General features: G+C 41.1%; 3 protein-coding genes across 3 annotated transcripts; 2 read left to right on the forward strand and 1 right to left on the reverse strand.

The window, feature by feature from the left end:
• Positions 1 to 606: 606 nt before the first annotated feature.
• Positions 607 to 3134, reverse strand: Arp3 (Actin-related protein 3). The gene is made up of 10 exons (XM_066394210.1): positions 2976 to 3134; positions 2182 to 2362; positions 1923 to 2129; positions 1760 to 1867; positions 1608 to 1707; positions 1370 to 1553; positions 1177 to 1319; positions 1018 to 1127; positions 884 to 967; positions 607 to 826 (listed from the first exon to the last, which is right to left on the reverse strand). The coding sequence occupies exons 1-10, from the start codon at positions 3017 to 3019 to the stop codon at positions 731 to 733; spliced, it is 1257 nt and encodes a 418-aa protein (XP_066250307.1). The 5' UTR covers positions 3020 to 3134; the 3' UTR covers positions 607 to 730.
• Positions 3135 to 5693: 2559 nt separating this feature from the next.
• On the forward strand, positions 5694 to 10702 carry cyc (basic helix-loop-helix ARNT-like protein cyc). Its single transcript, XM_066394013.1, has 9 exons — positions 5694 to 6110; positions 7283 to 7414; positions 7840 to 7908; positions 8958 to 9195; positions 9282 to 9374; positions 9426 to 9543; positions 9598 to 9762; positions 10013 to 10259; positions 10310 to 10702. Exons 1-9 carry the CDS (start codon positions 5902 to 5904, stop codon positions 10569 to 10571), a joined length of 1533 nt encoding a protein of 510 aa, XP_066250110.1. The 5' UTR covers positions 5694 to 5901; the 3' UTR covers positions 10572 to 10702.
• LOC136411442 (basic helix-loop-helix ARNT-like protein 1) lies at positions 10687 to 11588 on the forward strand. The gene is made up of 3 exons (XM_066394015.1): positions 10687 to 10814; positions 10874 to 11146; positions 11266 to 11588. The coding sequence occupies exons 2-3, from the start codon at positions 10888 to 10890 to the stop codon at positions 11475 to 11477; spliced, it is 471 nt and encodes a 156-aa protein (XP_066250112.1). The 5' UTR covers positions 10687 to 10814; positions 10874 to 10887; the 3' UTR covers positions 11478 to 11588.
• The last annotated feature ends 342 nt before the right edge of the window (positions 11589 to 11930 follow it).

An 11930-nucleotide genomic window follows, 5' to 3' on the forward strand; every position in this document is an offset into this window, starting at 1 on the left:
TGAAAAACCGAATAAATTGTGCGGCGGTATAGAACCATAAATCGGTTCAAGGAGTAAGAAATTTCCAGGAGCTAATCAACAGAAAGTTAAAAGGGGGTAAAACTCTTTTGCAGGAATACAATAGTAATTTTAGGTGATTTTGACATCGATTTTACGTGAATTTTAAAAATTAAACTGACTTTCTTAGAACAGTCATTGTTCTAATGGCAATTACAATCAACGAACTAACTAGTGAATCGTGTTCAGATAAGATAATTGTCTACACTATCACCGCATGTGAAAGAGGCGTATATCAAGAAACTAAGATCTCGTTATTGTTACTACAAATTGTATTATTTTGAAATAAGATGAGACTAAACTGTTAGTTTTTCATTAATACAAACTGAAACTATTTGAGAACCGCCTCGCCCTAGATCACTTATGCATCGATTGAGAAAACTATGCCGTCACACATGTCTCTAAGTTTCCTGAATCATCATCAAGTATGAATTTTGGTGGGGTGTTCATAGTGCTACTTCTCTAAACTATAAATGAGACAATTTTAAATATGTTTACCTACAGGGTGTATCCTAGATACACCTAGATATAAAACAATTAAAAACATCGTTTTTTATTTACAACTTTATTTACTTAAAAAACGATAACACTCACTTTGCAAAACGTATAAAAGAAATACTTTTAATACGTCAATATAATACTCTGTAAATATTGCGTATAAATAAAATTAACTTTACGTCATCGTTCCAAACACTGGATTGTGCCTGCAAATGCTCGGGCCATACTCGTCGTATTGCTCCTTTGTGTGGCATACTGTATAGAACTCGGGCTGAAAATCAAAAAACTCTATATAGCCTTGGGTCTTTAAAAGTATTAGAAGACGTACTGTAGAGGCCAACATGCTTCCACCGAACCATACTGCATACCTCTGCATGTGATGAGACACCACTTGCACGTCAATAGGTTTAGGCTGGAAATTCTCGTTAAAGAAATGCTTAAAATCGTTCAGAAAGTACGAACCTTTAATCTGCCCCCACCTAATGTTTCGCTGAGCCTCAATCGAGCATCTACAGTCTTTTTAATGTCCCGTTGCAGCCTCCTATCAAAGTCCTTGAACATTGTTGAACCACCTGTGAACTTGAAAGGTAAAATTATATCCATCGAGGCTTTTAGACTTACCAGATAGTACAATATTGTTGTATAAAGGCCTGCGAACATCTATTGGGCAATTTTGAATGACATCATCCACAATTTGTGATAAAGGAATGTTGAAATCTGGGTTTGAAAATTCTGGATGGAAGAATATTTCTGGTCCCAGGAATCTGCAGATATGAAAATCGGAACTTGTCCTTAAAGAAGATTGAACTCTAACCTTTCATATCCTACATCAACGGAGAACAATTGCTTAGTAATGGCATTCATGCCTTCATATTTTTTCATCCACTTTGCGGGGTTGGAGTCATATTTAGCGAACTCTTTGGCAATATCTGGGCATATATAACAGTACTTTTCCTTTATTGCTTTGGCAGTTTCCAAGGATTGCTCAGGAGGAATACCTTTAAATAATTATTTGCTTTAGAACGTCGCGATTCACAGTACAACGTTAATACCTATTTCCCTCTCTCTGAGGAGCGACTGTATGAAATATGTGATGTTCCTCCCGGCGATTGGAATGTGTTTAATGCAGCTCCCAATGACATAGCCTTCAGCCTATAAAACCCAACAATCAACTTGCAAACTTTAACACTCATGAGCAACTCACAACTGGGATCACATGCGTAACCCCATCACCACTATCAATCACGATGCCAGTTAAAGTCCTTTCAGCCACATTGCGACTAGCCCAACTGGCAGCCAAAGCTAGTACTGCCTGTAAATCCATAAAATCAGCCCTATAGCTTCAAGATGAACCCAGTTTAACCCACCTGAACTGCAATATACAGGCCAGGAACATTGAAACTTTCAAACATAATTTCTGCTGTGTATTCACGGTTTTCAGGGGTATTAAGCGGCGGCTCAGTAAGAAGGAAGTGGTGGTCCTCAGGCTCTGCTCTGAGATACTTGAATATACATTGCTCCAGGAACCTTTCCATCAAGTCCCAGTCTTCAACAAGACCATGACGCACTGGATACTACGGTTTTAATGGGAATTTTACATTGAAATGGTTTCTTTACCTAGCTTACCTTAACAGCATAACCAGTGGCGTTAAATGCTTCATCCCCAATATAGAAGTCCAAGTCCTCAACTCCCTTTGCTAGCCTTCGACTGCTTTGCTCACCAACCTTAGCTGTTTCCTTGATAGCAATTGCTGAGGGAATGATAAACTGGGGTTCTTTATTAGCAGCAAACCCCAATTTGGTGTAGCTGCAAGGCAAGAATGCAAAGAGTTTTAATTGAGGTACCATCATCATCCTTTATTGAAATCGATAGTGTTGTGCAAGGATACTATAGTGAGTAATGTATTAGCTGAATATTTTGAGTGATTAGTAAATTTCTCAAAACTTTCTATTTATCTTAATACTGGTGTGAGATACTGAAACAGTCTAATTTCCCTGTGGAATGTTTGAGAAATTAACAAATTTGGAGTTGTGGGTAGGGATACTTAGACTGTCCCTATTCCTGGTCTGCACAAAAATGCTCTGGCAGTGACCTGTAAGGCATCCTGAACAGGGGCAAATTTTCTTTTACAAACATGCACAGTGACAACAAATAAAGTTCAGAGATCCCTAGACTGCACCCAAGACTGAAAATATGTCCTACAGGATGTATTGGTAAATAACTGAAATATACATGTTACTATTGGCTTCCGCGTTCAAAAGTTATTAATGGCATATTTAGAAGAGAGAGCAAAAGATTTCCATGCTGTTTAAGAAGAAAATTGCCAATAATCTTCTAACTAAAGGTAACAGGGAGCATGAGCTGGCTTTAGTGGGGCGTTGTTTTTGGATGTTTCTCGCAGGAAAACGTGGCTGCTTACCCGGTTCCGACGTCTATAACGCAAGCCGGCAGTTTTCCGTCCATTTTAGCTGCGAATTGTCGAGAATCTCGTATTTTTTAACTAAATATTCGAAATGTTTTCAATGCATTCGCAAACAAAACCGCGCCTTAGACTAAGGGAGACATTTGTGTCATCCGGCCAATCTGACAGGACCACGATTACCCCAGTGCCACCACCCAGCCAGAGCACGAACTACCGTGAAGCGCGGGATTATTTAAAATTTTTGCCGCTCTTCACTTTACTTACTTTACAATAATCGTTGAATTATATGGAAAGATCAGTAATTGGGCTGTTAGGTCTTGAGAATAAATGGAAAACTCTGTATACTACTTCATTTTCGGGCTCGCTATTTTCGTTTGATTTCTTATACCTATCTCTAGCGGTTCTCGAAATATTAATTATTATTTTTTGCTTAAAATAAGGCCCTAAGAGAACCTCCGTTATGACGCAAACAAAAACCTGAAATTTTGGACTTTGTTTCGCACAAGTCCGTGAATTCCCCTTACAGAAAATGTGGATCTGCCTTGTACAGAGTGGATCAAAATTAACGCATTCACCACGCTGTGGAATGGAAACGAGTAGCTTTTGTCGAATTGTAAGGCAAATTTAGCCGAATCCCTCTGTTTTTCACTTTTTAGCATTCAATACGTGTACGTTGCATTGTTATTTCTGAAACACCCTGTATAATGCATATTGTAGAATCGCATATACATATTGCACATACGATTATACAACCAATTTTTTGGAGGGCTGCTATTGTTGATTTAATCAAGACTTTCAAGTGGTCAAAGTTTACGCCGTCCTGATGAAAATGGAAGGAACTGGGCTGCTTCCATCTGTTCCTCAATCTTTGCAACATGAAAACTAGGAACATGTCGTTAAACATTTAACTGCAGTGTCTACATAAGACGTTCAATTTGTCCATTTCCATGACTTTAGGAACAATTCCCTAATTCTTAAAACAATGGTAAACTAAACTCAATTGAGCACATTTGTTAGAGAAATTTAAAAACGGCACCCGGGGGGCCATCTTAAGCATAGAGAACACACAAATTTCCTGAGGAAGTGACCCTTATTAGTCTCCTTGGGCGATAAAGGCTTTATTGCTTTTGAATACCGAGCTTATCAATAATAAGCCTTACATTAGACTGGGGTTTAGGCAACAACCAACAACATAATTATTCATAAGTATAAACATAATACTGAACTTTAATCATCGTCAGTTTAATTCCACGTTTAGCTGCGATGTTTACAAGCGTCGCAATGAGTTTTCGGGTATTTTAAAGTGAAGACAGCTCTAACAATGAAACACCGCCAAGAATGGACTCTGAATCAGACATGCAGAGGGATGAATTGTGAGTATCAAGTCCGGTAATAAGAAAAAGAGTTTTTAAAGGGAGCATCAGGTGTCCGAAGGACTCAATTATTACACCAATAGTTGGCCTTTAACAAGACGTTACTAGGGCGACTCAAGAGGTGTGATTTGATTACCTTATTAGCGCGTTCTTTCAGTGCCATTCCGAGGGAGAATCTAATTAAGTTTTTATGCTGTGTCTGTTATATTGTTGTTTGTCTTGGGTGAGTTTTAGTTGCAGGAAAATTGTAATTTGAGGACATATATGAGGTACAAAAGGATCGAATTTCGTCGTACGATCGAGCGTTTTCTCCAATTGGCTATTGTCCCCATTTTCGCTCTCAGCAACAGATGTATGTTTCTCTTATGTAACTACCGCATGGTTTTGCAAATTTATATAAACAAACGCGTCACCATTAAATGTCTTAAACAGCACTTAAAAGGAAGGATGCTAGGCAGCGGCGTAGCAACCGGAAACGTCTCATTCGTTCCCCACAACTTTCTTAATTAATTATTTTTTAGAATTTTGCTTATCAAAATTTGTAATGTCCACCACTGTGCTATATACCACTGCTGTCACCTACCACACACGTACCCCTTGGTCATGTAGCCGTCATTGCTTTCCACGTGAGGTTTGAAAAAGGGAAAACAAAGTATTCTTTTCCTGCTACTTCCTGCCAGGTATTCTGGGTACAGTTACCCAATACAGTAATCATCATGTGAGACCCCAAACAAAAACGCGCTATTTTAATTGGGCCATTGTAGGTTGTGGGTGGAGGGAGTTTTTCCACGTGTTTTTTAAATTTCAATTAAAAATAATTTTTGAAGATGAATAAAATACCGCTGCTGCTAGTTGCGCCTCTGCAAATGGCTGTCACTGGCAGCAATGGACCATGGAGTTAACGCTACAATAAGCAATAATAACTCTATTATTTGCCTGTTTTGAGGAGGCAAATCAGATACACTCATGTCGACGAATAAAGAAAGGGGCTATTCTTGGAAATATTTTTCCATCGAGGGCCACAGTTGACCCTTCTGCGTCTCGCTTTGTGTCGTTTAATTAGCGGGCTTAAAAATTCAAAACTATACCTACAGCCAGATCATTCGATCACAACGAGATAACTCCAATAATCCGATTATAAAACCTGTTTTCATTGACGAAACAATGGTGCATACAGATTAAGCTTGCTATATTCTTTTTCAGCATTAAAAATTGTTAAAAACAGCATTATCGCCGAAATTTCAGCATCTTTTTTACATAAACAATTCCTTAAAAACAATAATCATCCCAGTAAGATTGCTCGGAGGGAGGGTAATAACCATGACAACCAATGGGTTATTCCCTGACCGCCAGCGTCCAATAGCGACGCCCGAACCGGCGCAAACATTTGAACGTCGGTGGCGGCAAAAGCGGTTTATTTAAAAGCGCGCCAACCCGCGCCCCCCGGACATTTCTATTCCGAAAGTGTGACGAGAGAGCGCTTTACACCATTAATAAGCTACGATCGGTGCTCTTAACCTGATGGCTAAGGTTAACCGTGGGTTGTTACGATGTTGAAAATGGTGGCTCGCAATTTCACGTCGTCGGTGCAAGACATTCCGTACTCGAAACTGTTCCAGATTGCCCCGGAAGATGAACGGGATTTTATTTCTTTGGACGAATTGAAGCCTGCGATGGTTCAGCAGCACCAGACCTTGGTCCATCACACTGTGAGTCACAATTACGAGCCCACTTATTACGAATTGACCAATATCACTGAGTAAGTACCACTGTCCTCCCGAAGGATTTTGATGTGCGAATTCTATGTATCTGTATATTGATGGATGAGCGCATCCTTAGCGGGGACCCTAATTAAAAAATGCCAAACTTCCCATAAATTAAGCATATTGTGTTCGTTTCTATTATAGCTAGAGTAATCACTCATTTGTAAATAAAAGTTAGGACTTTTCCCCTGATCCTCAAATAATTAGTGTGTTTAATTAACCAAATTAGTGAGCGTTTACGGGGCCATAAATATGTCAAAACGCAATGACTTTTGGTGGCTCATTTAGCCTGGACTGGTTTAGCACTGTTTTAAGTTCCAGCCCCACAACTCCTCTGGTCGGTAACCAATCCATATGATATTTTCGTTTAAACATTAAGGATGGTTGGGGCTCTTCACGTTCCACGAGCCAATTATATCTGGTAGCCCTTTTGGTCCCGAATTTTTAAAAAAATTTGTAATCAAGATTTATGAACTTTGGTGGTAACCCAGCGTAATGGGCCTCACTATATCGATCAAAGCGATTATTTTCTTCATTATTGGGGACAGTCGGAGTTAGTAATATGCGAAAACTCCTCTTGCCTTCATTGGACACATTTTTTTAATTTGTAATGGACATTTGCTGCTGTTGGGGTGAGTCCAGGCTGAACCCCACTACAGCCCCGTTTTTAACCAACAAAAGTAATTATTTTCCTGATTATTGGGGATAGTTGAGGCTGGAAATGTTGCGAAAATTACATTTGTTTTTGTCGGCCCCATTGGTCTACGCAATTTTTCTGAAAGTCCTAAGAGAAGTTTATGGGTTGTGGGGTCACGACTCGAGGTACACCCCTAATTTCTGAATATTTAAAGTGATTATTTCCCCAGTTATTGGGGTTGCATAGCATTTCTGACACGATTTTCCTGTGTCCAAAAACGTATTTCCTGCAAAACCAAACTAACGCGTACTTAAATGAAAATTGAAGTAGATGTTTGTAAACAATAAGCAATGCATATCCTGCAAATTATTAGCTGACCTCTATCGATTGTCCGAAGACCTCCAGCTAATCTTATTACATACCATGCCAGTTTTTCCAACTAAACTCTAGGTCAAGGATGTCCAATCCGCGTAAACTGTGGTCAGTTTTCGCGTTCGGTAAGGTCAGGAACATGATTTCTCATCCTTACAGAGGCCCGTGCTCCTCCACGCTCTCCTACAGCAAGCCCTCTCTGCCCAGCTCAATATGCACCACCACCATGAACCCCATGGCGGATAGCACCCTCAACCCTCCAGCGAGAAGAAAAAGGAAGGCTTCATCTCAGTAAGTTGTTTTGTGTGTCTCTCTCTTGCACAGTTTCTTGGACTTGGTAAACTTCAATAACATATCGATTAAAGGGGGCACCTGAGGGACTTCCCTCTGAGAGGTGCATTAATTAGTCTCTGCCAATTGGAGAATAAGGAACTTTTCTTGCAATTATGGCGATTTATCGGAAAAGAAAAGTGCTTAACTTTTGCTCGTTAGTGTAAGGAGAAGTTGACAAGAATGACAAGAAGTTGGTGGAACAATGGCTGGATTTGATTGGGTGTGGCATTACGTCAAAAGAAGCCCCCCAATGCTGCTTCAAAGAGCATGAAAGTTTAATTAACTCTCATTATGTAAATACATTATGTATTGTTTAGGTGTTAATTGAAAATCATGCATGGAAATAGCCCAGTTTCATGACTGTAGCGAAGACTGTGTTTCAGTGATCTCAGTGACGTGGATGATGACGCCGGGGAGGACGCCAAATCGACCAAGACGGACGAGAACAAGAAGTAAGTTGCTCGGAGCAAACGGTACTGCATTATTACGAAATTATTAATATGTTAAATAATAAGTACCACTATAACCTTAACGCAGATAACGGTACCACGCATTCTTTCACCCGTTTATCTCGCTGTCTAACCTTCTGATGCATAAAAGTCGAGAGAAGTGAATAATAGATGCAAAGGAACATTCTCTGATAAAGGACCAAAAGTCCTGCGTTCTCATGGAACAACGCTGACGTGAGCGCATGTTTTATGTGGTAAAAGATTTTAAATGCGGAAGCCCAATTTTGAGCACCATTTTTGAGCAGCCCAGTTCAACCTCGAACAACCTGGTAGATGATACCGGGTCGATCGGTTTGCTAAGCAGGCTGCCTGTCTTTTATCTTTCCAAGATGCGCCTCAAGTGAATTTGGGACTAAGGCCGGCCGTATAGAAAGGCGAGGTTGGGCGACAGTCCAGGGCGGCAGACCAGGAAGGGCAACTTCCTGGTCGGCGGTTTTTCTTGGAGGTAGGAGGGCGGTGGCTAAAAATTCCGCCCAGGATGTAAGACCTGCTGAGGCCGGCCCGATTTAGGACACCCAGTGCAATGCATCTTCCAACAAAGTAATGCCTCAAGATGCCCTCTTCCCCATTTCCCAATTATATTCTCGTATCAATTTCTATGACCAGCTAGAAAAACGCCCCATTGAGTCCAGAAAAAATTACTTTAAATGCGCAATGAAAGGAAAACTGTTATTCTGCTTATTAACATAGGCCTCAGGCTGAAAGTGAGCTATATACAGGGGTGGCACGAACTATGGTCAATGCCTATAACTGCGTATGATTTACCGAGTAGAGAAATCTGCGTTGTCCCCTGGTACCTCCAGACATTGAACATAAACAGTTATTATGCCAATATAAGTAGTGCAAAAGTGACGTAATCCCCACTATGACTACCGCACAATAATGCAGTTATATGGGCAAAATCAAGTTCAAGGAAATCCGCATGATTGAACAGTTATTTTATTATATAGGGTGAAAGTCTCTTATTTGTTTTTTTTTTGTGCCGTCAAAAGGCAGAACCACAGCGAGATAGAGAAACGCCGCCGGGATAAAATGAACACTTATATCACCGAACTCTCAGCGATGATTCCCATGTGCCATGCCATGTCCAGGAAACTGGACAAACTGACCGTGCTCAGAATGGCGGTGCAGCACTTGAAAACCATACGAGGGGCTGTAAATTCGTACACTGAGGGGCACTACAAACCATCCTTTTTGACCGACCAGGAACTGAAAAATTTAATTTTGCAGGTGTGTTAAAAGAATTCATTAAGGACTAATTATATGGGTGTGTTTTAGTGCGCAATAGCTTTATTGAAACGGAATAATTTCCTCAGGCCGCAGATGGTTTTCTCTTTGTGGTGGGTTGTGACAGGGGGCGCATCCTATATGTCTCCCAATCGGTCTCCAAAATCCTTAATTACAACCAGGTTAGCGTTCCATCAACCCCACTTACTGATGATTAATAAACCTGGTTTTAGGCGGATCTATTGGGGCAAAGTCTCTTTGACATACTCCACCCCAAAGACGTGGCCAAGGTTAAGGAGCAATTGTCCTCGTCCGACTTGAACCCGAGAGAAAGACTGATCGACGCCAAAAGTACCACTTTCTTGCTATTTGGTGACTGAAATTCGATTAATAAGATTATTGCAGCCATGTTGCCAGTGAAAACGGACGTTCCCCAGGGCGCATCGAGGCTCTGTCCGGGGGCCCGAAGGTCTTTTTTCTGCAGGATGAAGTGCAGGATGTCTTCTCAGATCAAGGAAGAGGCGGATACCACCACTGGGTGTCATAGACGAAAAACCAAGCTGAATTCTGGTAAGCACTCTAGGATTTGTAGCCAAAATGGTGAATGAAATTTGCCGTTGTACCGGGGCGTGTTTGATGGTTTGTGGGTATTTGAGAATTATTATGGTGTTTCAGGCCTGCATTTAGCGAATGATATAATTGAATTCGTAAGGATTACACCGAATACTATAATCAAACCCCCAATCTTCAATATTTCGATACCTCAAGTGATGTTCAAGTACCCTACAGTCTTTAACGCATTCTTTTCTTTTCTCATCAGACAAGAAATTTAGCGTAATCCAATGCACCGGCTATCTAAAGTCCTGGACCCCGGCCAAAATCGGTCTGGAAGAGCCTGAAGATGGCGACTCTGATTCCTGCAACTTATCATGCTTGGTGGCCATTGGCAGGGTGTTGCCGCATATTTCCACAGTAGCCATGGGCAGCCACAACAGCGACAAAACTCGCCCCATCCAGTTCGTGTCCAGACACGCCTTGGACGGCAAATTCATTTTCGTGGACCAAAGGTAAGTCCTCTTTACAGGCCATGCAGGCGACTACAACCCTTCGTCCGTAGGGCGACTCTAGTCCTAGGATTTTTGCCTCAAGAAATGCTGGGCACCAGCGTATATGAATATTACCACAATGACGACATCCCACCCTTGGCGGAGAGGCATAAAACAACCCTACAGAGCAGCGAAAGTATCACCACAAATGTGTATCGGTTTCGGGCTAAAGAAGGCGGATTTGTGAGGCTGCAGAGTGAGTGGAAGGCATTTAAGAATCCATGGACTAAGGAAGTGGAATATGTGATTTCCAAGAACAATTTGGTTTTGTAAGTATATGGAGCCTCTAGGTGTATAAAGCGTACACAGCGCGTCTAAAACGTGTAAAAACGCTCAATCCCATATTTTGCTTAGATCTTTATAAAATACTCCCAATTAAGCGTTTTTATACCTTTTGGGAAATTTTTATATAAATAATAATTTCGTCCGTCAGAAGCGACTTTCGTTTGGTGGAAAGCAGCGCTGGAAGGGAGAATTTGCAAGAGACTTCTTACGATTTGTTCCATCAGCAGAGTCGTAAGTGTATATAGATTTTTTCGCCCATGAACAGAGAATATGAAGAGTGGCGCTTGTAGCTTACTCCAAGGATATGCACAGCATCATCAACTCTCACGTGGAGGCCAATAAAATAGGGAGGCAAATTGTAGATCAAATTTCCCAGCGCAGAAGCGCAGATTCCTGCCCCGGCAGCCCCATTCCTGAGTCTACTTTAACAGGACATGATCAAATCTCCACTAGTGGGTCTACAGAGATCTACAGATCAACTGCAGCCATACCCAGCTATTCTCCCATTCCCAACGATCAATACTCCAATGTCAACATCACCAATTGCCCATCTGGCGACCCAGGTGAGGTAGAAGATAAAACAAGACCAATAGCCACTAGAATAAAACAAATTGATGACCAATCTTTATGCTTCGATTTCATAGTTTCTATGGAGATTATGGTAACAAGGTTTTGAAACCAGTTTTAGGGGGCGACAATTCTTCTCCAGAGATCATGGACATGATTTCCAACAGTACCAACGACGGCATCACGCACTCCCCATCGCAATCCAGCGGGGCCCCTATGGATGGGAACGATGAGGCTGCAATGGCAGTCATCATGAGCCTCCTGGAGGCTGACGCCGGGCTGGGAGGCCCCGTGGACTTTTCCGGCTTGCCCTGGCCGTTGCCCTGACTCGATTTATGAGCCGTTTATTTATTTCTGTGTTATTCATAAAGTATATATTATGTAATTGAAGCGATATTTATTGATTAATAAAAAAGCACAAAACATTCGGGATTGGTTGCTTTTAAGCTTTTCTTTGAGGTGAATTAACGCCACTGCCACAATTGCGATAATATAGGGCTGGGTACCAACCAGAGAACTTCAAGGACAGGCCTCAGAAAGTTAAAGCGATAAAAACAGAAGAGCTTTAGGGTCAAATGCAATTTTCAACACATGCTCTATAATATTTCCTTATAATTCTTTGGAAAATTTGATCAATTTGCTGATTCATGAAAGCTCTGGACAGTAGCGATTTCAAGTTTCCCGCTCATTAAGGACCGAAATTATCCTATAAGTGGTGGGAAGGGTGTAATTTCCAAACTCAAGTATAACTGGTTGCATGATTATCAACCTTCTTCTATA

The sequence above is a fragment of the Euwallacea similis genome, chromosome 10, assembly GCF_039881205.1.
Source record: "Euwallacea similis isolate ESF13 chromosome 10, ESF131.1, whole genome shotgun sequence".
NCBI classification, from domain to species: Eukaryota; Metazoa; Arthropoda; class Insecta; order Coleoptera; family Curculionidae; genus Euwallacea; species Euwallacea similis.